We start from the raw sequence: 25,314 nt of genomic DNA on the forward strand, positions 1-25,314 counted from the left end.
CCTTGATGTTTGTCCTGTCTGACGGAGAACTCTGCATGTCATCCAGTGACTAATGGATAATAACGACACATGAGGCACATATTAGAGCGATTATACACTCTGATGTTGCCCAACCTGCCAGAGCGGGCTTCCTTTTTTCTGTCTTGCAAACATTGTGACTCACATTAGAGAGTAAGGGTGGGGGTTCCCATCAGCACCACCCTTACTTATCGTCATTTCTCTCACCAGTTGACCTCGCTCCTGGTAGCCAATCACCTCTGTTGTACCTTATGCCAGCAACATATGGCCCCCTCAGCCCCCCCTCTACTGGGACAGCATGAAGTCAGGGGATAAATGACGAGGACAGGCTGCACAGAAGACTCACTGCTGAAGAAGGAGACGTGGGGGGGGGGGGGGGGGGGGCTTTAGCTGAGCTTATACTTGACGCCCCTGATCTTAAAGAACATTTGAAACCAATTACAGGAAACAGTTAATGCGAAAGATTAGAAATGTACGGTGGACAGACGTGGTGCTCCGGGAGCTGCACCTCTTCTCCCCGCGTTTGGTTTGTGTGTGAAGTTATGTTGTTCGACGTCTTCCATTTGTTTTATATACGTTTGCACTCATTTATATTGTATGAGAACAATTGCTATGTGTGTCCCCTCTCTGCATCTCACATCTATACAACTGTCTGTCCTGCAGGAGCGAATCCCAACTGGGCTCCAAAACGTTATTATCCGGACACTTCTTAAAACACTTAAGTCCAGCACGTCTCCTTCCTTTGCTGAGGGTTGGCTTCTTTGTCCTTGTGCTAATGATGCTGCTGCATGACTTGTTATGTGAGCAGGAACATTTCCTCAAGTACAAATGTGAGGTACTTTTACTTTATTTGAGCCTTTTCACTTCACTTTCTACTTCTACTCCACGAGTTGAGGAAGGAGTGCTCACATCTTTTACTTAAGTACACAAGTTTAAACATAAAAAGAACTTAAAGTACAAAAAGGAAAAGTTATAACTTATTTATTACGAATTTTGAACAAAAATCAAATGAAGAATTTATAGAATATGATGTTTTATCATCATTAATAACTTAGGGAATAACTTACTTTACAGTAGAACATATTCAGCATTTAGAATAGGCTAAAAATATAATCGCCATATTTTAAAGACGTAATATAAAATATAATCAGGTAATCCTTGACAATGTAACAGTTATGTTAGCTTTGTATAATTTGCATTTATAGCCTATTTGTTTATATACACCAACGCAAATTGAAAACTGTGAAAACTACTTGGCAAATTCACATTCTGATATTCAATTAATATTTGATATAATAAATCATCTTTGTTCTTGCACTGTTTTTAATTCACCTTTACCTGGTGAACATTACCGACTATAGCCTTATGTACTATCTGCGTTTGTTCTTGTTCATATATTTATCTTCAATTAGTATTTTATAATGTATTTTGTATTTTATAACAAATACTTCTTTCTGCCACTACACCAATCCTATGTGAAACGAAACCTCGCGATACTTAGCTGGCCTGTGGTTACAGAGGCGATATCTCGCGCTACCTGAACACTCGGTGTCTCATTCCACCACGGTCAAACCTGCCGGCAGAGTTCCTGTTCTTCAGCTCCACACTCATCATTTCATTCGGAAACTTGAAACGGAATTTATATTTATAACAAAACATCGTTTTATTTATTTAAAGTAAACGTAATCGTCAAGCTAACTTCACAGGTAACCGTTGCTTCAAGGTCGAACGTAATTTGTACAGAAAAAAAAAGGAATTTAACGTAACAGCATAGCCGGCTCGTGCTAACAAAGAAATTCCTTTCTCTTCAGAAATAATCCCCCATTACTCTCTTTAGTTATGAGTCATGTGGTCGTTGATAATCCACACGGTCTAGATCAGCAGGTGAGTTCTTTTAAACTGTTTCCTTCTGTGTTTTTCCTTTTAAAAATGTGGTGATTTTCCGCTACGCACATGTAAGTTTCGATAGAGAAGAAGCTATCGTTAGCTAAACCGCTAGCTTTGAGCTAAGCTAACGCTGCGGCTGCTAAAATGGAGGTTATGGTGTCGCCGTAGAGAAGATTGTGATGGCGGAGCTCGTCACTGCGCTGTGCTAACTCTTCTAACAAGCTTGTTTAGGGCTGCATCCCCCCTCTTTAAAAGACCAACACTAGTCTAATGCTGTAGTCTACAACTCGCATCTTGTGAAAATGTAATTGAATGAAAGGAAATGTGCGAGGTTGGCTCACATTAACGATCCTGCCGGTGTCCTCCGAAGTTGGTCCGGCTAGCGTCGGGCCTTCTCAGCCTGAAACGTGGCGCAGGAGAAAATGTTGGCACCGGGTTTTTAGCCACCATTAATGTTTCTGAAACAAAAAATAAAAAACCTCGCATTAATAAATCATTCAGGTAGTAATGCTACCAATTCGGATAAGCTATTTCGCGACAATCCTATTAAATATAATTTAGTTATTTAGATTTATCTGTTGAATTTGTCTGCATTTCCCTGTTCGGTGGTCAGGGACTAGATGCCGGGTGTTGGATGAATTAAGACAGTTTTTTATTACACATTTGCCCCCAAAGACCATATATATTGTGATGAGGAAGAATGCCATATCTGCTCTGCTGGTTTAAAGGCAGGTATAACAGGAAACTTTCAGACACACGATCAGCCACTTTTTTAATTGAGGGAAAACGCTGTATTCAATCTGCTTTTTTGATTTCATATTCAAATGGTTAAAAGTTCATGTAGCTCACATACATTATTGAGCTTCTTGTAGTTTCTGAGATGCCATTTCCTCTTTAACGTACATTATGTTCTCTTGCACATGGGGCTTCTGAAATGCAATGAAAGGCAGTCCCATGTGGCCAAAGACTAAATGTATGGTACATAGTTCAATAACATTTCACGTGATGGTTGCATATTATGATCTTATTTCAATGATGGTCATTGTGGTGTTTTACCCTCACGATCTGTTACTGGTAGTTTCAGAGTTCACTGGACTCAGAACCAAATTGCATTCTCACAGTTTCCCTTTCCCCGCAGCTTGCTGCCCTAGACTTGAACAACGCTGACGGACAAGGCGGAGGAACTGGCAGTAAGTACTAAAGCAGATTATACAAGTTCATGTAATGATTACATTATCCTCATGTCATTGTTTCTACATGTTTATTAAATAATAGTTACTCATGCAAACTTCTCTGTCAGTGTATAACGGTGTCCCGTCAACACGTTTAAATCCAAAAGGAAATAAAACTACTTGCTACTCGCGCCCGTCCAGCTGACTGGCAAGTGGGAGGAGAGCGTTGTCTTACTTCCTTAACTGGTAGCGCCGTCCATCTCTAAACTCAACCACTCGCTCATCACACAGGACGCACAATCCAGTAAACTCACACACCATCGACTCGTGCAGGGGACGCTCCCCTTTACCCGTTAATACTAAATAAACGATTCAATAGTACAGTTGGTTAACTGTTAGCCGCGGGTAGCGTTGCTATTCAGATGCATTCAAGCTCTATTCAGTGAAACTAGTGTTGAGAAACTTGAACAGTTGTTTTAAGGAGATGTTTTTACAGCATTATAACGTATTAGAGTGGGAATCACTTCCTAACACACAGCACGCACATGTACTCAAGAAGTGTATGTGAAGTACACGGGATATTTTCTACGGTTGCATTTGGAATGGAGAACTGTGGGATTTCGCTGCTTATGGTCTAGTTTACAAAAGGTCTGATATTGTGACATCGCTGCAAGACGGGGAAGTGAAATGTCAGACCTATAGATGTTCAGTTTAATATGAATTAAAATGGAGGAGCATGACACCTCCATAAAACGTTTGAATTGAGCGACGAAATGGTAAAAATTCTGTCGATTTGATTTCTTTGAGTGGTGGAACTTGTGTGTGTGTGTGTAGCTTCTTTAGTTTCAACCATAACTATCCAAAATGAGTATTTCTAATTCTATATGGCACATGACATGTTTGTTCTCTCCTCCTCACAGGGCGTTACATTCCACCTCACTTGAGAAACAAAGAATCATCTAAAAATGGTGAGTTTAATCTAACACTCTGACTGAGCCACTGTCAGACCAGCAACACAGGTTCAACTTGTGAGGTAAATGTAAAAGCCTGTCCGAGCCGGTAAACGCGAGCACAATTGAAAGAAGATTGGTAAGGTACTATTCATTTCTCAACCAACTGATCCAGTCAAACACGATGGGACTGCAGTGCTTTTGCTGCGTAGAACTGTTGAACATTTAGTTACATTTTTACGATTGCACAGCACGAGGAGAGAAAGCCATGTTAAGTTTCCGTGTCTGTGCATTATAGCTTATTTTAGCATGGATAAAGTCGGACGAGAGGTCCTGTAAAGTGGCTGTAGATTGGAATTTCACCCAGTACAAAAATGAGGCAACTGTCAGAGTTGTCTGACTCTTTTCATTGGCTGCTTTATCCCAAGTTTATTCTTGTCCCACATGTGAACAAGAGGGCTGGCTGGTGGCTGATCTGAAGAAGGGGAATGTATTTTTTCTGTACTTGTTTTTAGCTTATTAAAGGTTTTAAGTCAAGGCACACGTGCCTGGCATAATTGTCCAGATAATCTTTCATTTAAATCTTGGAATAATGCTACTGTGTCATTGCACACTTGATGTTTCACTGTTTTCTCATTCCACTGCAGGAAATGCTTATTCCGCTGATAGACAGTACGGTTATTCAGTGGCACCAGTAAATCTGAGTCCCTTCTGTCTGCTTCCGCTGAGGGCTACCTGCATTTCCAGATGCATGAAATAGCCATTTTACACCCAGCAAAGCCGGTGTGAAGGGGGAGAGCGTTAGAGCTATACACTGTACACAGTAAAAGTTAATGATGAGCTCATGATTAATTGATGTGCTTCTTTCTGCTGAGGTGCTTGCATTCAAAATGAGAATCATGTTATAGGTAAAGAGTAATTGGATGTAAGCATATGCTTGCTGGGCTAATTAATGCTTTTCTCAACATGGGTTGCATTTTTAATCAGGGCATATGATAAAGCCATTCAAATTAGTTTTTCCCCACTGTATATGCAAACCCATATTTCACCTGCATTGTCCCTCAAGTTTCTTCTGAGCAGTACCCACAACCATGGCAGGCAGACTGCGAGCAAAGACACATAAATAACTATACTGCAGGATGGGATGACTGTCAGATTGGTAACTATGTGTAAAGTCAAGCCCAACAGTAATTATGGGTGAGTCTTTTAATAGCCTGCTTCCCTACCTTTGCTCAGGTTACCCAAGACTGGCCTCTCAAGAGCTTGCCTTTTGCTATGCCTACAGTGGGGGGAGGGGTGGGGGTGGGTTGGCACAACAGATGTGGTATACCTTGACCTTTACCTGCATGCCAAGCCATCTACTTTAGAGTATACATAGCAGAACACTGGGGTCTGACACGTCGCGTCTGTCAAAGCTACTTATGATGCATGGTGACTGTGACTTCGAGACTGCACTGCATCCCTAGTGGCTGTCTGACTAATATTGAGACAATCTCTGCAGATATCTCAGGGGAGGCGCCTACATTTACAATGTTCAACTATCTCCTTTAAACTCTTGTTAGTTGCGCTCATGAAATCAAATTTAGGGATTTGATGTTGTAAGAAACTGAGCTTTACATTGATGCAATTGACAACTCAGTAATAATTACAAGTCTTTGTTGTTTCTCTTGTTCTTCAGAGAACATGTAGCTTTATGCATCTGCTTACAGCATATTATTGAGAAGTACCACGTGGAGTGCATGCAGACTGCTCCAGGGGAAATCACCTTCTGATTAGTTACTTCTCTCGTGTGTGTGTGTGTGTGTGAAGCTACAATAACCTTTGAAATCTACTGCTGCACTCGGCGGTGGAGCAGAAACTGGCATCCAGTCGCCCCTCCTTGATTTACTCCTCCTGTCCTGTAGCGTCTGAAAGGGATGTTCACCGTAGAGTGATTGTCAAGTGTTTGCAATTTAATGCTGACTAGAACTGACCTGTAGGCGTCTTTAGCTGGCTTGCACTGTGCCTGATGGTAATGCACCAGACTTGTTCTGTTAGGTTAGCAGACTGTCCGGGGTCATTTATAGCCCAGGTGAAGCTCTTTGAAGTTGAGCAAGCTTGGGTTGCTGTCTGGAGTCCACTTGGCACAAGACTCACCTGGAATATGTGAGACTGTTGGGGGACATGAGCAGTGTTGGATTCACCAAACCCCTTGTTGCTTATACTTGATGTGGGAATTGATATGTTTCTATCGATTCCTTTATAAAAAAGTATATCAATGTTTATTGGCGCTAGAGATGAACCAATTACGACTCCGAGGAAATATTATTCTACTGTATAACTGAGCAATAAATGTTTTTATGGTTGTTCCTCCACGGCTTATTTTGGACTTGCAGGTGTTACAAATGGCGAACTTTGTCTTTTTCACTCTGAAGAACATCCACACCGACACGTGGTGTGACTGTTACTGTCCGTGCCGCTGTGCGCTGACTTAAAACCATAATGCGGCACGTGTGCGCGGCCGGTCGTGGTTGTTCAGCTGATATCCGGCGGGCTTCAATTGGCGCTATGACTGAGCTTTTATTCCTCTTCCTTCCATGGTGCCGTTCCTAAACGAACTGAAACATGCTACAGCGTGCGTGTGACATTTGGTCACTGCGCATGCGCAGCTGTCGGAGAGCATTGAGAGGAATCGTTAACACTAAAGGTTTAAAAGTTCCCAAAGTGTGAACTTTTGTCTTCACCGTTTCAAAATTGAGTTACATGTTCCTGTTTTTTCTTAACAGTTCTTCGTTATTTAAATGTGACAACTTGCGTAACACATCGGGGGGAAGCTACTTAAGTCTAGACCGTGAAAGCTACACGTGATGTGTTCAATCCAACGCTGAGAAGAGTAGTTACTCCACTGCGGCTTTTGGAGGCGTCTTGCTGTTTCAGAATGTTTGGCTGTGACGCGGCTGCACGATGTGCTTTGCATTGTTTTCAGAGTGCACATGCATCATTTGACTGCCAGTCCAAAGGTGATTTGAAATGGTTAATTTACCAAACTGCACTTGTTGTTGTAAAGCTCAAATTTAAGAGATCTTTGCTCTAAACAGTGGAAATGTCTGTGCTCCACGTCTGCCCCTTTCTAATTGCAATGCAGCTCTGAGAGGCCCTAAATACTCCCAACAGCCCAAAATCCATATCTGGTCACCATCAACATGATACCTTTTTGAGATTGTTTGTGGGTGTTTTTTAATTGTATAGAAGATAATGGATTCTATTTAACATCTAAATCCTTCTGCTTCTCTGCATCTATTCTCTAGTACAGGTGTAAAACGTACTTTTTAAAATGGGTCCTGATGGTTGAGACCAGGTTCTTGTCTAGTGGAGTTGCTTGCATCCCACCTGTCAGTAAATTAGGCTAAAAATAGGCCAGTCACTTTTAAGAGTCTCATGGCTAGGCAGGCTAATGTGTACTTGCTTACTGACACACATGAGTAACGTGTGCAGCATTGTGCTCATCCTCACAAGCCTTTCTGTTTTTTTTCTGGGTGTTTTTTTGTCATCTTCCAACGAAGATTCACCTGGATGGGACGGTGGACGCGGCAATGGATTTGTGAATGGTTATAACGACAACTGCACAAATGGGGGCTTTGGAGGACGAGGACCCCCTCGCAATGATAGAGGTGGGCGTGGCGCCTACCGTGGTAACGGGGGTGGAGGCTCGTTTGATCAACAATTACAAAATGCAGGTGGGAAAACCCTGTCGTGTCTAAAAGCCCCGGTTTTTGGAACGACGGTGTAGTTTTTAAAGGGATAGTTCTGATGTTTTGAGGTGGGGTTAAAGAGGTATTTAACTACCTACAGTAGATGGAGGTTGGCACGCCCCCAGTTCGGAGAAACGAACAGGAGATGCACATAAGCTAATGAATGTAATGTCTGCAGCAAAAACAACCGATATCCGTTTCTTTATTAAGAATATTTTCCACCGCTTTAGCTTTTTTTTTCTTATCAATGCTTTCTCCAAAGCCACCACTGACGAAACCAGATTCGGATTCACAAGTCACGCAAACATCGACCCGATCTAAAGCAAAAGTACACGAGCAACTTCCATATTCTGTGAGCTGTTTTTGTCAATGGAGTCTGTTTTGAAGAGGGCATAAATACCGGCTTCAGTTCTGAACGGGCTTCTGACGGCAAGGTAACGCGATAAACATTCTGAAATCTAGCGTTCACTTGAACTGGTAATGAATTGGTGGCTAAAGAGTTGCTGCTGCCCCGCCCACAGCAGTAAATTGCTTCCTGCTGGTACTCTGGCACTTCATACCACCCCACTTCGAAAACTACGAAATATCCCTTTAAGATGGAAACTTGGTCCCTCCCCACCCTTGTTCATACAGTTGTTACGATATCAGAACACTGTCACTGACTTTGCGTAATGCCAGTTATGAATAATTAACATCAGCTGTGCACTTAGTTTAAGGGAAAGATCTTTTCGCCACTTTTGGTAAGAAAGTGGCGCCATCTGATTTCAGCTGATTTTGCAAAAAGAAAGTGTCGCTGACGGGTTCTTTCTCCGTTCTTTGTAGGGGTCGGCGGTGATGGCAACTGGGCCGGAGCCCCTAGGGATGCTGCCTACAACAGCTTTGGCGGACGCACTGATAGGTCAAAGTCTACCTTCTTCAATGACCGTGGGACCGGAGGCTCAAGGGGGGGAAGGTGTGTAAAAATATATTTATTAATATACCTTCAGTTTGTTTCAATACGTGTCTTTATCATTTGTGTTCTCTAAATTGCAGAGGTTATACTTTTGTAACGTGAAACCTCCCTTTCATGTCTGTTTTTAAATCAATGTTGGTTCCAGGCTTTAACACGCTGTGTGCTTGTGTACAGATTTGAGCGTGGGGGCTTTTCTGGTGGTGGAGGAGGCGGCAGCCGCTGGACGGACGAAACCAGAGACGACGATTGGTCCAAGCCTACTCCTGCCAACGAGCGCCTGGAACAGTGAGAAGGATTTATCTAAAACAACTAACTAATAAAACATCTTTTATTTGCATTTTCATCTCAACTTTTGAAAACCTTTTCCCCAGTGAGCTTTTCTCTGCAAGCAACACTGGGATAAACTTTGAGAAATACGATGATATTCCCGTGGAGGCCACTGGAAGCAATTGCCCGCCCCACATTGACGTCGTAAGTCTATAATGGTGTAATTTAAAATGCCCCCCCCCCCCCTCTGGATTCATCTCAAATTAAATGTGGTGTTGATGGAACTGTTTGTCTCTTACTGACGCCGTCTGGTTCTTCTGTAGTTCCACGATGTCGACATGGGGGAGATTATTATGGCTAACATCGCCTTGAGTCGCTACGATAGTCCCACCCCGGTGCAGAAGCATGCTATCCCCATCATCAAGACCAAGAGGGACCTGATGGCTTGCGCCCAGACTGGTACGTATTTTCTTAATGCTTGCATGTGACTGCTTTCTGTGTCCGGTGTGTCTGCCCGCTGAGCAGCAGCTGATATATTCTTCTGCTCAACCCCAGTTTACACCTCGATGATCCCGTGTAACTAACGGTGTAACCTGCTGTGTTTCAGGCTCCGGGAAGACCGCTGCGTTCTTGCTGCCAGTGCTGAGTCAGATGTACTGCGAGGGTCCAGGAGAGGCGCTGTCCGCCGCCAAGAACAGTGGACAGGTACTTGGGGAAAGATGAATGTAAATGGAACGCATCCCGATTAGCCGTTTGTTTGTTCTCATAAACGTTTGTTTCCTCCTCAGGATAACGGCAGGTATGGCCGCCGTAAGCAGTACCCGATCGGCCTCATCCTGGCCCCCACCAGAGAGCTGGCGTTGCAGATCTACGACGAGGCGAGAAAGGTGAGCGTCGAGGAAACCAGTCTCTTATATATTTTAAATAAATGAAACGTTGAATGTCTGTTTTTTGACTCATCACCCTCAAACAAAATCCTTAAATTGAATTTATGATTTTTTTAAACTTTCTTGTGAGTAAAAGTCGTCTGAGCTGTGAAAATGATGACGTCCATCTTTTCCCAATAAATGTTGACGTTAACAACTTGAAATAGTTTGATAGTCTGAAACAATCGTACGCAGCTACCACTGAGTCGTTTAAAGGATGTTAGTGGAGCCTCCTCTGTATCTGACACGGCATCCTCCCAACGTTGTGAACGAACTGATCCGTGCAGCTCTACATTCAAAGTGTAACAGTTTGCCTGAACATTCATCTTAAAGCTGAATTGTTTGTCCTGCGTTCCAGTTCGCCTACCGCTCTCGTGTGCGTCCCTGCGTGGTGTATGGCGGTGCTGACATTGGCCAGCAGATCAGGGAGTTGGAGAGAGGCTGTCACCTGCTGGTGGCCACACCTGGACGTCTGGTTGACATGATGGAGAGGGGAAAGATCGCCCTGGACTATTGCAAGTCAGTGCAACGCAGTAACGCAGGGATCCACACTTGGATCGTGTTTTCTTAATGGAGCTGGCTCCAACATTTAATAATGAAATGTGTCTCTGCAGCTTCCTGGTCCTGGACGAGGCTGACCGCATGTTGGACATGGGATTTGAGCCGCAGATCAGACGCATTGTGGAGCAGGACACGATGCCGGCTAAAGGCAGCCGCCAGACCATGATGTTCAGTGCCACCTTCCCCAAGGAGATCCAGGTACGTTGACCACTACAACGAATATTTATCAGCGCCTGGTTGCTTAAAACCTCTTCCATCCAAACGAGTTGCTCAAATTATTTCCTTAAGATGTTGCAACGGGTTTATTTATTTTGACTTTGGTAAGCAACTATTAAACATATTGACTCAAAACTATTTGATTTACTTTGATTTACTAAACGCAGCTCACTTTAAACCTAGTTTACTAGGTTTAAACTAGATTAACTAGTAAACTGTAGCTGCTTCAGTCTTCTGGGATATTAAAGCTGTGATGTTGTCAACGTGGTAATCTAACGTTTGGTTCGCGACACAGTTAACTTGACTCAAAGTCGTATACTTTAACGTTATGTTTAATTAAAACTCACCCTTCTGTTGACTCCTTGCGGTCACAGTAATGTTGGTCTCTACGCTTCACAGCGAGACTTCTTTAACTTAATATATATTATAATATTCTCCACATCTTGTGCATTTGTTGTCTTTTAAATGATGCGCGTGTGCTTGAATTATTCCATCTTCTGTTTAGTTTGGCTTTTTTTATTCTTTGTCCATTTTTGGAGAAGCTAGCGAACACTGACAACAATGCTGTTAAAGTTGAAGTGAAGCGTAACCACGGTAACTGAAGTGCACATATGCTGTGTTGTGACAGTAACAGCTGTGAAAGCCTCAGGCTGCCAACGTATGAAAGGAGACAGTGTAAGAGGCTTTATGCAACGCTCCTTAAGTCCAACCGTGCACTGCATACTTCTACATCCGTTTGATTTGTTTGCGTAGATCCTCGCTCGTGACTTCCTGGAGGACTACATTTTCCTGGCAGTGGGCCGTGTGGGTTCCACTTCAGAAAACATCACGCAGAAGGTGGTCTGGGTGGAGGATAACGACAAGAGGTCGTTCCTCCTCGACCTGCTCAATGCCACAGGTGAGAAAGCAACGATGCCTCATGAAGGTCACACGTAGCTCTAATACATCAACACCATATTAAGCTAACGTTGATGTATGCTAACATGTTTAGATATTTATCTTATGTCACAGTGGTGAGCAGAGGAAACATTGCTTCTCACAATAGGTTTTATTTGAGTACTGAAGCCTCATGTTTACCGGCCGCTTTGGTTTTCTCTCAGTTATTCCCAGTGATGCGCCGGAAGGTGGGCCAGAAGTTGCAGATAAACCGGGTAAGTGTGAACATATCACTCTGACCCACAGAGACACCCGTCCCTCTGTCGTGTCCAATAAGAGCTTGTAGTACCAACAATAGCATTACCTTGCACTGTTGGTGTGTCAGGAACACTGAACACAGGTCAGCTGGCTCAACAGTTTCCTGGAGTCAGATGTCTCCGACAGATTTCATGGCAGCGACCTCTAAACTGGCACGAGGAACAATGAATAGTAATATTTATTTTAATGTCTGTGTTGAGCCCTCACCTGTATTATGTAGAAGCCCGGTGTAACTTGACTTAAACCTCCAACTGAGCTCACTTCCTTTATTTATTTTATTGTTTCTATGGCAACTGTTGCAGCTGCAACTTTGAAAGGCGAACTTGTGTGTGATTTATGTCAGTGGCAGCCGCGCTAAAGCACTTGGCTGTTATGTGAAGCAGGTTTTTCAACGGGAGAATGTTATTTGTATGTATTGAGCTTCTAGAAGCAATGGAGACGCTGTAGCGAACGGCTTCATCCAGACACGAAGGGTTATACTGTTTTCTGTTGATGCTAAATAAAGCAGCTACAGTATGTGCATCGTAGCAGAGCGGCTGCTGCAACACGACACTCCTCCGCCATGTTTATCAGCCGACGCTTTTATTGTGAAGGCCATTAATGCCCAATATCTGTCTTGAATCAATCAAATTATTATTTGAACTTGATGTCCCAAGTAAATCCTGTGGTCCAGTGTAAAGTAACTTCAGTGCTGTGCAGAAAACCTGAAGCTAATGTCAGCCATGTTTTTATACAACCCAAGTGTCTAACTTCCTGCTCTTGCAGTTGTTCTCTTAGCATGACCGTTAAGTTCCTCCTCCCATCTTGTAGTTTTAGTCCATCCCTCCCCTTGTCCCCAGTTATCAATGATTTATATATTTATCTCTTTGCTCTCGTCTCCCGTTCTGTCTCGTCCTTTGTTTCCGGCTCCGCAGTCAAAGAGTCGTTGACTCTGGTGTTTGTGGAAACCAAGAAGGGAGCCGATGCTCTGGAAGACTTCCTTTACCACGAGGGTTACTCCTGCACCAGCATCCACGGAGACCGATCCCAGAGAGACCGGGAGGAGGCTCTGCATCAGTTCCGCTCCGGGCGCTGCCCCATCTTGGTGGCCACAGCTGTAAGTAATCTTCACGGCGAACGGTTGTTTTGCTCAAACAAATCCTCGTGAATACAAAACGGACAAATCGGCACTTATAGAAAGTGAAAGATGCGTTTGACTGACGGCTTTGTCTTCATGCAAATTCTCTATAAATATTATAACATGTACTCATTGACTTTGGAAACATTGCATTTGCTGAATGAAAGGTCAAAGAAATCCACTGTTAAAGTTAATTAAATGTAATTAAACTGAAAACAAATGATAGAATGATGATTTATAACCAGACAAACCACGAGCATCATTGCAAAGCAGACGCAGTAGTTTCTGTCTGGATTTCATAATTCTGAAGTTTAAAATAACTGAAACCTGATGGAATATAAAGTTTGCGTGACATCTTGATATTTAAAGTATTTTAAACTTCTTGTCCAGGTGGCTGCCAGAGGTCTGGACATCAGCAATGTGAAGCACGTCATCAACTTTGATTTGCCCAGCGACATTGAGGAATACGTTCACCGTATTGGCCGTACGGGACGTGTGGGCAACCTTGGTATGAACATCGTGTGTGTGTGTGTGTGTGTGTGTGTGAACCGAATTTGTGATTCCTGTTGTGCACATTTACGTTGACTGAGTATAACGTCGCTCTGTTTCGTGCAGGTCTGGCCACGTCGTTCTTTAACGACAAAAACAGCAACATAACCAAAGACTTGCTGGACATTTTGGTGGAGGCCAAGCAGGAGGTTCCCTCCTGGCTTGAGAGCCTGGCCTACGAGCACCAGCACAAGAGCACCACCCGAGGACGCGGCAAGAGGTAACTAACAGGAACAAAGGGCACAAGTCATTGTGGGCGGGTTCTAAAAGTAACTTGTTACGTGAAACCTCAGAATTTTATTATTCTGGAAAATGTCCATTTGAAACGACTTCATCCACCTTCAGACACTCTGTACCATAACGTCTAACAAACTGTTGTCTAGGTTCTCTGGTGGTTTCGGCGCTCGAGATTACCGTCAGACGCCTGGAGGTGGCCCTGGGAACTTCCCAGGCAGCCGGGGCGGCACGCGAACCCCTGGAGGAAGCCGTGGTTTTGGTGGAGGTAAGGAAAACTATATCCTCAGCAGGTCGTCTGTTCTGCAGTAGCGCTGCTTTGTTAGTGAGGAGTTGTTTGAATCTACTGCTTGAGAAATGTTTGCTTTTCAACATCATCTGGTGTTTCATCAACACGTCCAAACCAAAAACCTTCTCAATGAAACGGAAGCAGAGCTGCTGGCGAAACATCAAATGTTTATATATATTTATATGAACAGCTGGGACGAGATTACAATTTCATTTGTAGTTAGTCTTCGATGTGGCTCTCAAGGTTTTGAGTCTGGACATGTTTGGGGTTGAAAGTGTTTTACACCACATGGAAGTCATGATCGCAGATCGCAGGCTCCTTATTTCACACATCGTAAGTTCAACCCGTCTGCGACTGACTTGAATAACTGAGTTGTCGCTGCTCGTCCCTCACAGGTGGATTTGGCGGCGGCAGCAACTTCTACAGCAACGACGGCTACGGAGGAAGTTACAGCAACTCTGGTAGTGTGGATTGGTGGGGCAACTAGTCGCCATAGGAATGGGTTGCCATGCCGACCCGACCAATGGAAACCACATGTTAACTTAAGCCAGACCATAATAAAACCCTCCCTGTGTAGCTTCACTGACACACAGTACATTACCAACCCTGGTTCTCTGCCATTCGCTTCTCTCAAAACGGAAGTGCAGCACGACGCAAAGGAAGCCACCAAGCACGTGCGACGCACCGGAGACCGCAGAGATTCGCACACCTCAGAGCGAGCACGGATGCTGACATGCATTGTCCGACAGCAACTTCGGACTTTCATTGTTAAAAGTATTTTTGTTCTTTTTTGTGGGAAGGAAAAAAAAAAACGAGAAAAAAACAAAAAAAAAACTGGAATCGAATAACCTGAGGATCATTTGTATGTTAATGTACTGTGCCTTTGGAACTTAGACAGGAACTATGTTTTCATTTCACCAGGTGAACATGGCCAAGAGCTCTAAATTTGATTTTACTATTTTGTTTGGTGAAAAAATATTAGAAAGGTAAAATAAGCTTGGACTTAATCAAACCTTGGCAAACTCTGGGGTATTGTGGCTCTAAGTCATGATTCCATTTGAACTTCAAATTTATCGCAGGAACATCATGTAGCCTTTTCTACAGTCAAACAGCTAATGGAGCCGCGACTACGTCTAATACAAACTGGGCCACTCCGTGACGCAACCGTATTTTAATCCTAAGGGACAAAGTTACTTTTCTTTTTCTTTTTTGCTCACTCTATCCTGGACAGGCTCCTTTTTATGGATATGATAGTCTTTGAAATAGCCATTCCTATTGTAATCTTAAGAAACACAAAGTCATTAAGCTCGGTGCCAATAATCGCTGAGGTTTAAACACGAATAATCACTGGTGGAACTTGTTACTCCACACTCTTCAATTGACTTGACGGTGTTACGGCAGCTAGTATGTTACCAAGTGCTAGCTACGTTAAGTGGGCGGTGTTTTTTGTTTATTTTTACTTGAGACATTTTTGGTGCAGGTGTGTGCAAAATTGAAAAACTGAAGTCAGTTTTTTGATTTTTGAATTGTTTCTCTACAAATATGTATCAAAACAAAAAATGCCTGCCATCTTGAAAGTGAAGTTCAAATGGCTGCATAAAGGACCCACGCATCGGGAGGGCACAGCGTGGTGTTAGTGTTTACTGAATCGACCGGCAACCACGAGGCCCACATGGTATTCTACGCTTTGCAAGTGTTTTTTTTTTGGTCAAGGAGGAAAGACACGAGAACTGAGTCGCAGGCTTAACTTAATTACAAACGTTTTCTCTTTTCAAGCTGCGTTGGAGGCATGGTTCATCTTTAAGAGACAGGCATTTGAGTGATCACTGAGGTTTATCAATTGAACAGCGAGGAAACCGCGAAGGGTAGAGCAACACTTCGACCACTGGGGTTAGGGGAGCGGGGGGGGGGAAGGCGTGGGGAGAGCGGTGTTCAGCGCACCGCCGGCTGTGGCTTTGGTTTCCATTGCTGCGTAGTGTAACTGTGGAGGTGGCCAAAGATGGGGGAGAGTCCACTTCCTCATGGAACATTAAGTACTGTCAGGTCCTCTGGGAGTTCATCTGCTCAGACTTGTATAAATATCTGTGGCTTCGTAAAGCCAGAGCAGGCTTTTCCTCTCAAAGAGGAGCAGCCATCGGGAGGAGGAGAGACGGGGCGTTTCACCTCAAAATGCTCCTCATCGGGTGTGTTGTGCCTTGAAACCTTTTTTTTTTAAGAAATTGAACTAAAAGCGGATGCACTGGCAGTGTGGAGAACTTGAGATTGAATGGTGCTACTTGATTTAGGTGTGTAGGCCCTTGTTCGTCGTGCCCATCAAGTTTTACAAAAGTTCTTTTATTGCACATCTAGAGTTTTATATAGATGTCTTGGATATGTGTCCTTAAGCTTCCAAATATTGTGTGTGAGGAGATTGTGAAAAACGCAGCTTGTTTACAAAGGGGACAGGTTCTCAACGTTTAAACCAGGATTTATTTGGGACCAGGGGATTTAGCAGTTGGGGGGAATTTAGCCATTTGCACAGATTTCTAGATTCTACTTTTGCTGCTAGTTTTGTGTAATTTATTAAGCATTTTTGACAAATATTTATTTTTGTAAGCCTCAAAGTGATTCTTTGAAAGTTTCAGAAACTTGACCAAAAGACAGTACAAAAAACACTGGCACTTGAATGTTGAATGTCACCTGTATGCGTGAAATTATATATTATATTTTCGGGGTAGTGTGAGCTTTTTAATGTTTAAGATACATTGGACTCGGTAAATAATATCCACAGCTGTTTCAGGGCCTCTTGGGGCCGGTCATCTCTAATATAGGATTCTATTAATTGGTCAACAAAATTTGAAATGGAATTGAACAAACATGCCAGGTTTGGAAATAAAGCTGTCAAGAGCATAAAAATATTCTTAAGAACATAATCTGTGTGTGTGTGTTGTGTCTTAGTGTGGTGGCAGGACAGACACACACCAGGAAGGACGACACTTTGGTTTCCAAGGCGATGGAGTACATGTTTGGCTGGTGACGATACCCATGCATCATGGGATACCTGACACCCGCAACGAAAAAGAGACGGACGGATGGACGGACTGAAGTGGTGTGTGGTGTGGTGTGTGTTTGTGTGCGTGTCTCTGCTGCAGTGGGAGGATCTTCTGTCTCGTCTTTTATAATCAGTATTTTTTAATGTGTTTGTTTCCAATAAAGATTTTTCTCTGGTTGGATTCAGGTGAAGTTCTGTCTGAGCAGCCCAACACGGTGGCGCTGTTCACTCTACAACAGCTGGTTTGTCATTTTATCTCAAATTTAGACTTTTATGGACTTTTAAACTTCACAATTAACTTTATAAATGTAAATAATAGATGGCTTGAGTCGGTATGAATAAAGATTTGCATGTTTCAAAACAAAGATTTAGAAAATGACAAACGAGTAAAAGGGATACACTTAATATATTTAAAATAAGAAGCTATGAACACTAGTGTGTATGGTTTTGTTTGGGAACTTGTTGTATATATAAAATACATTATTTATTTTTGATTGTTTACAATATAAAGAGAATTGTCATAATAAGCGTTGGTGTAATAAGTCTTCAGCAAACACTTGCACTGGTAAAGTAATTATTGTTTTCTATTATGTTATTAAACTAAAACAATCACACAAAGGTGTGTCCATGAATCGTTGTGCACACTACAACATCAGGTTGAGATCTGGACTGGTGTATTTAAAGGACTAGTTGACAATTTGAGAAATATCTGACTTTCTGTGTAGTCCGATGAGGTTTATAGTCCCGCCCCCCCCCCCCCGCCGTTCACCTTCAAAAGAACAGAGTACCAACAAGCACGAGAACCAGAAGACCACAAGAACACGTAGACCGACGGGTGAAAGCCAGATGGGGCCGGGTGTGAGTTATAAACATCTTGCAACATGTTAACAGCGTTCACACAACATATACAACTCTAGTGCTTTCATTTATTACTCGCATAAATGTGGTGCTTTGTCACTGCGACCCCCCCCCCCCGATGAGTTTGCATGCACGTTTTGAACATAATACATTATGTGTCTGGCGTGCGGGAGGGGAGGGGGGGGGGGTTGTGCAATTTCGTATTGTATAATGACAATAAACTGAACCGGAAACGCAGCGATGCGTTGAAAACAACACGAGTCTGAAAGCGTCGGTCATGCCCCACTCCTCATGCAGGACGGGAAAGTGTGTGTGAAGTTTAAAACCGGGTTCGGACTGTTAGAAGAAGGTAACAAGTGAAGAGATGCGGAGTTTACATCTGGGCTTAGTGTGAAAAGAATTAACCGAACGTTCACACTGAAGCATGTTTCTCACATGTTCTGTTAGAGGTTGTTGTTTCCACTTCTGTTCCCTCTGTTCTCTCTTGGATTCTTTATTTCTCTGCTATGTTTCTTTCTGTGGAAAACCTCCATGGAAGAAACGGATTCTGATCTAAATAAATCTGAAGTTACAGGAATGTGTCGTCTCTACTATATGAGTAATGCACCTTTATAGTAATAAATAAACTAAGTTACAGAAAGTCGAATGGAAATAGTGTCCAGCAGATGGAGCCCACCCTAGGAAGATTATCACGTCTTAAAATCCACGAATACTTTTATGTTGGAAATTTGTTAAACTAGAGAGGTCAGGTAAATCTCCATAAACACTAGGTCAGTTCAACCTTCTGATTTGTGATTATTTTATGATCACCTTTTAATGTGTTCTGACTTCTCATTGTATTAATTTTATAAGTTATAAGCAAACATACAGCAACACGTACAATCATTCAAGCCATGATCACTTCCAGATATATCGATAAGAACTGTCTAGGTTCTCACTATTTATTTTACAGGCACATACGTCAGAATCCTGTAATAAATAAAACTATAACAAAGAGTGCTTTACATGGGACATGTGACTGTAATCATTATTGTTTTACACAAGTACCGCCTCCTCAGGTGTCCTCACCTGGATCCTACAGGAACGGTATGAATGAAGAGTGTAACGAATAAATTGCCAGTTTTCACAGAGTAGTTCAACACACAACGCTTTATGAACATTACAGGTTTACAGGTATTTGGTCCTCACTTCACACCCATCTGTAGCAATTGAGCAAACAGATTTTGAAGCTCGCGCTCACCCCGCCACCTTGATGTTTGTCCTGTCTGAACGGAAGAACTCTGGATCGTATTCCAGTGACTAATTGATAATAACGTACAGAGCACATAGTAGGCGATATACACTCTGATGTTGCACCCAACCCTGCCAGAGCGGGCCTTCCTTTTTTGTCTTGCACAACATTGTGACTCACATTAGAGAGAGGGTGGTGGGTTCCCATCAGCACCCACCCTTACTTAGCGTTCATTTCTACTCACCAGTTGCCTCGCTCCTGGTAGCCAATCACTCTGTTGTACCTGTATGCAGGCACATATGGCCACCCTCACCCCCCCTCTTACTGGGACACAGGCATGAAGTCAGGGATAATGACCGAGGACCGGCTGCACAAGGACTCACTTCTGAAGAAGGAGACGTGGGGGGGGGGGGGGGGGAGGCGGTGTAGGTGGGTGCTACTGAGCTTATACTTGACGGCCTGATCTTAAAGAACCATTTGAAACCAATTACAGAAACAGTTAATGCGAAAGATTAGAAATGTACGGTGGACAGACGTGGTGTCCGGGAGTCTGCACCTCTTCTCCCGCGGCTTTTGTTTGTGTGTGCAGTTAGTTTTTGTCGACGTCCTTCCATTGTGTTTGTATATCGTTGCACTCATTACTATGTCATGAGAACATTGCTATGTGTGTCCCCTCTCTGATCTCACATCTATACAACTTCTGTCCTGCAATGGAGCGAATCCCAAACTGGGCTCCAAAACGTTATTATCCGGACACTATTCTTAAAACCTTAAGTCCAGCAAACGTGCTCCTTCCGTTGCTGCAGAGGTTGCTTCTTTGTCCTTGTGCTGAATGATGCTGCTGCATGAATTGTGTATGTGAGCAGGAACATTTCCTCAAGTACAAATGTGAGGGGTACTTTTACTTAATTGAGCCTTTTCACTTCACTTTCTACTTCTACTACCATTACCACGAGTTGAGAAAGGAGTGCTCACCTCTTTTACCTTATCAGTACACAAGTGTAAAACATAAAAGCACTTAAAAGTACAAAAAGGAAAAAGTGATAACTTATTATTTACGAATTTTGAACAAAATCAAATGAAGAATTTATAGAATATGATTTTTATCATCAATAATAACTTCGGGAATAACTTACTTTACAGTTGAGAACATATTCCGCATTTAGAATAGGCTAAAATTAAATGGCTCGCCATATTTTAAAGACGTAATATAAAATATAATCCGGATAGCCTTGACAATGTAAACAGTTTATGTTGCTTTGTATAATTTGCATTTATAGCTATTGTGTTATATACACCAACGGCAAATTGGAAAACTGTTGAAAACTACTTGGCACATTCACATTCTGAATGATTCATATTCATAAATTTATATTAATAATCATTTGTTCTGCACTTGTTTTAAATTCACCTTTACCTGGTGAACATTAACCCGACTATAGCTCCTTATGTACTATCTGCTTTGTTTCTTGTTCATATATTTATCTTCAATTATTATTTTATAATGTATTTTGTATTTTATAACAACTACTCGTTCTCTGCCACTAACAACCAATCCTATGTTGAAACGAAACCATCGCGATTACTTAGCTGGCCTGTGGTTAAGAGGCATATACTCGCGCTACCCTGTAAACACTCTGTGTCTCAATTCACCACGGACAAACGGCCGGCAGAGTCTGTTCTTTCAGCTCCAACACCATCCTGTTCAATCGGAAACTTGAAACGGTACTTTTAATATTTATCAAATACATCGTTTATATTTATTTAAAGTAAAACGTCATCGTAAGCGAACTTCCACACGTAACCGTTGTGCTTCAAGTCGAACGTAATTTGTACGAAAAAAAAGGATTTAACGTAACAGCATACCGGCCGGGCTCGTGCTAACAAAGAAATTCCTTTCTTTCAGAAATAATCCCCCCATACTCTCTTTAGTTATGAGTCATGTGTTCGTTGATAATCCACCGGTATATCTAGACTGAGTTAAGACTGTTTTCGTTAAACTTTTTCCTTCTGTGTTTTTCCTTTTAAAATGTGGTGATTTTCCGCTACGCACATGTAAAGTTTCTTAGAGAAGAACTACTATCGTTTAGCGACACGACTAGCTTTTGAGCTAGCTAACGCTGCGCTGCTTAAAATAGGAGGTTATGGTGTCGCCGTAGAGAAGATTGTGATAGGGGACGGAGCTGTCATCTGCGCCGTGTCTAACTCTTATCAACAAGCTTTGTTTAGGGCGTCATCCCCCCTCTTAAAACGACACACTAGTCTAAGCTGTAGTCTACAACTGCGACATCGTTGTGAAATGTAATTGAATGAAAGGAATTGCGAGGGTTGGCCAACATTAACGATTCCTTGCCGGTGTCCTCGAGTTGGTCCGGCTAGCGTCGGGCCTCTCCCTCAGCCTGAAACGTGGCGCAGGAGAGCAATGTTGGGCACCGGGTTTTTGTAGCCACCATGTAATGTTTCTGAAAACAAAAAAATAAAAAACTCGCATTAAGTAAATCAAAGTTCATGGTAGTAATGCGACCACTTCGGTAAGCTATTTCGCGCGACAAATCCATAAATATATTAGTATTTGATTATCCTGTTGAATTGTCTGCATGTTCCCTGTTTCTTCGTTTCGCGGTCGGTGGTCAGGGACGAATGCCGGCTGTGTGATGAAATTCAACAGTTTCTTTATTACACGATTTGCCCCAAAGACCTATATATGTGATGAGGAAGAATGCCATATCTGTTGCTGGTTTTTACAAGGCAGGTATAACAGAAACTTTCAGACAACAGCAGGACCACTTTTTTTAATTGAGGGAAAAACGCTGTATTCAATCTGCTTTTTTTGATTAATATTGCAATGTTAAAAAGTTCATGTATGCTCAACTACATTTTGAGCTTCGTTGTAGTTTCTGAGATGCCATTTTCCTCTTTAACGAAAAAAAAAACAAAAAAAAAACTTATGTTCTTGCGCACATGGGGCTTCGGAAATGCAATGTAAAGCAGATTCCCATGTGGCCAAGACTAAATGTATCGTCACATAGTTTTTCCAAAAAATAACATTGTCACGTGATGGTTTGCATTTATGATTATTTCAATGATGTCATTGTGGTGTTTTACCATCACGACCTGTTACTTCTGGTAGTTCAGAGTTCATGGACTCAGAACCAAATTGCATTCTCACAGTTTTTTTCCCATATTCTTTCCCGCAGCTTGCTTGCCCTAGGGGGACTTGAACAACGCTGACGGACAAGTGCGGGCGAACTGCAGTAAGTTACAAAGCAGATTATACAACAGTTTCATGTAATGATACATTATCCTCATGTCATTTGTTACTACATTTATTAAATAAAGTTACTCATCCAAACTCTCTGTCCAGTTGATAAACGGTGGTCCCCGTCAACAAGTTGAAATCCAAAAGGAAATAAATACTTGCATAACACTCGCGCCCGTCCACGCTGACGGCAAGTGGGAGGAGAGCGTTGTCTTATCTTCCTTAACTGGTAGCGCCCGTCCACTACTAACTCAACCACTCGCGCTCATCCCAACGACAGGACGCACATCCAGTAAACTCACACACCATGACTCGTGCAGGGGACGCTCACCTTTACCCGTTCTATACTAAATAAACCGATTCAATAAGCTCACAGTTGGTTAACTGTTAACCGCGGGTAGCGTTGCTATCAGATGCATTCAAGCTCTTATTCAGTGAAACTAGTGTTGAGAAACTTGAGAAAGGTTTTTAAGAGAGTTTTTTACAAGCATTATAACTAGATTAGAGGGGAATCATTCCTAACACACAGCACGCACATGTACGTCAGAAGTGTATGTGAAGTATCAAGGGGGATACTTTTCTACGGTTGCATTTGGAAATGGAGAACTTGGGATTTCGTCTGCTTTTGTGCTGTTTACAAAAAGGTCTAATATGTGACACATCGCTGCAGACGGGGAAGTGAAAGTCAGACTCTATGATGTTTCGATTTAATATGAATTAAAATGGAGGAGCATGACACCTCAATAAACTTTGATTGAATGGAGCGCAGAAATGGTAAAATTCTGTCGATTATCTTGAGTGGTGGAACTCTGTGTGTGTACTTCTTAGTTTTCACCATAACTATCCCAAATGAGTATTTCTATTCTATTGGCACATGACCATGTTTTGTCTCTCCTCCTCACAGGGCGTTACATGTCCACCTCACTGAGAACAAAGAATCATCTAAAAAGGTGAGTTTATCTAACACTCTGACTGAAGCCACTGTAGACCAGCACACAGTTCAACTTGTGAGTGGTACAATGTTAAAAGCCTGTCCGAGCCGGTTAAACGCGAAGCACAATGAAAAAGTTGGTAGATGTACCTATTCATTTCTCAACCAACTGATCCAGTCAAACACGATGGGATCGCAGTGCTTTGATGCGTAGAACTGGTGAAATATTTAGAGCATGTTTTACGTTGCACAGCAACGAGGAGTAGAAGCCCATGTTAAGTTCGTGTTCTCTGTGCATTATAGCTTATTTAGCTGGGATAAAAGTCGCAGACGAAGGTCCTGTAAAGTGGACCTGTAGATTGGAAATTCACGCCAGTACAAAAATGAGGCAATGGCAGAGTTGTAGATATTTTGCATTGGCTGCTTATAGCAAGTTTATTCTTGTCCCACAATGCACAAGAAGGGCGGTGGTGTGCTGATCTGAAGAAGGGCGAAGTATTTTTTCTGTACTTGTTTTTAGCCTTATTAAAAGGTTTTAAAAGTCAAGGCACCGTGACTGGCCATAATTGTCAGATAATCTTTCGGATTTAAATCTTGGAATGTATGCAATGTGTCCATTGCCATCAACTCTTGGATGTTCACTTTTCGATCATTCCACTGCAGGAAATGCTGTATTCAGCTGATAGAAATGGCAGTACGGCTTATTCAGTGAGCAAGCACCACAGTGAAATCTGAGTCCCTTCTGTCTGCTTCGCTGAGGGCTACCTGCATGTTGACCCAGATGCAAGAAATACCATTTAACACCCAGCAAAGTCCGTGTGAAGGGGGGGATGAGCGTTAGAGCCTATCACTGTACACATATAAAAGTTATGAATGATCTCATGATTAATTGTGTGCTCTTCTTTCTGCTGAGGTGCATGATTTCAAATATGGGAATCTGTTATAGGTAAAGAGTAATGTGATGTAACATATGCTGTAGCTGGGCTAATGAATGACTTTTCTCAAACATGGGTGCATTTTTAAAGGCATATGATCAAAGCCATCAAATGAGTTTTTCCCCACTGTATATGCAAACCCAATTCAACCTCAAATTGTCTAAAGTTTTTCGGTCAGTACTAACGCACAAACCATGGCAGGCAGATGCGAGCAAAAGACACATAAATAACTAACTGCAGGATGGTGACTGTCAGATTGTAACTAGTTATAAGTCAAGGCCAACAGAATATGGGTGAGTCTTTTAATGAACGCTCCTACTTTGCCTCCATGTAACGCCAAGATGGCCTCTCAGAGCTTGCCTTTGCTATGCCTACATGGGGGAGGGGGGGGGGTGGGTGTTGGGCACAACCGAGTTGGTATACCTTGACCGTTACCTGCCATGTCCAGCCATCTCGTTAGGAGTAACATAGCAGAACATGGGGGTCACTGCGTCTGTCAAAGCTTCATTATATGCATGGGGACTGCTGACTTTCGGACCGATGCACTACCACCCTAGTTGGCGTTCTGAGCTAAGTATTGAGACAATCTCTGCAAAAAGAATATCTCAGAGGGGAAAAGGCGCTACATTTACACATGTTCAACTATTCCCTTTAAACTCGTGTTTTGTTGCGCTCATGAAATCAAATTTAGGGATTTGATGTTGTAGAAACTGGCTTTACATGATGCAATTGACAAGCTCAGTATAATTACAAGTCTTGGTTGTTTCTCTTGGTTCTTCAGAGAAATCGTTATTTATGCATCTCTACAGCATATATTGAGAAGTACCACTGGAGTGCATGCCAGCTACTGCTCAGAGAGGAAAATACCTCTGATTAGGTTACTTCTCTCGTTGTTGTGGTGGTGTTGTGTGTGAAGCTACAACTACCTTGTGTGAGAACGATGTACACTCTCGCATCGCGGAAGGTGGAGCACAGAAGAACTGGCATCCTCGCCCTCCTGATTTAT

At 42.6% G+C, this 25,314-nt stretch overlaps 1 protein-coding gene across 4 annotated transcripts; it reads left to right on the top strand.

Moving 5' to 3' along the window:
- Positions 1 to 1,549: 1,549 nt before the first annotated feature.
- LOC115005758 (ATP-dependent RNA helicase DDX3X-like) lies at positions 1,550 to 15,222 on the top strand. Of its 4 annotated transcripts, XM_029427717.1 has the most exons (20): positions 1,550 to 1,724; positions 1,830 to 1,902; positions 3,044 to 3,095; positions 3,998 to 4,045; positions 7,570 to 7,743; positions 8,581 to 8,710; positions 8,885 to 8,995; positions 9,082 to 9,181; positions 9,301 to 9,436; positions 9,585 to 9,682; positions 9,766 to 9,864; positions 10,262 to 10,422; positions 10,518 to 10,662; positions 11,434 to 11,578; positions 11,781 to 11,831; positions 12,789 to 12,970; positions 13,382 to 13,499; positions 13,607 to 13,760; positions 13,924 to 14,042; positions 14,459 to 15,222. In XM_029427717.1, exons 2-20 carry the CDS (start codon positions 1,858 to 1,860, stop codon positions 14,548 to 14,550), a joined length of 2,160 nt encoding a protein of 719 aa, XP_029283577.1. In that variant the 5' UTR covers positions 1,550 to 1,724; positions 1,830 to 1,857; the 3' UTR covers positions 14,551 to 15,222. The 4 variants fall into 4 exon arrangements, with proteins under 4 accessions (XP_029283577.1, XP_029283575.1, XP_029283578.1 ...); XM_029427715.1 differs by having other exon boundaries at positions 1,550 to 1,902; XM_029427718.1 differs by having other exon boundaries at positions 1,551 to 1,902; positions 7,570 to 7,677.
- Positions 15,223 to 25,314: the final 10,092 nt, after the last annotated feature.

This window comes from Cottoperca gobio, unplaced genomic scaffold, assembly GCF_900634415.1.
Source record: "Cottoperca gobio unplaced genomic scaffold, fCotGob3.1 fCotGob3_361arrow_ctg1, whole genome shotgun sequence".
Taxonomy (NCBI): Eukaryota; Metazoa; Chordata; class Actinopteri; order Perciformes; family Bovichtidae; genus Cottoperca; species Cottoperca gobio.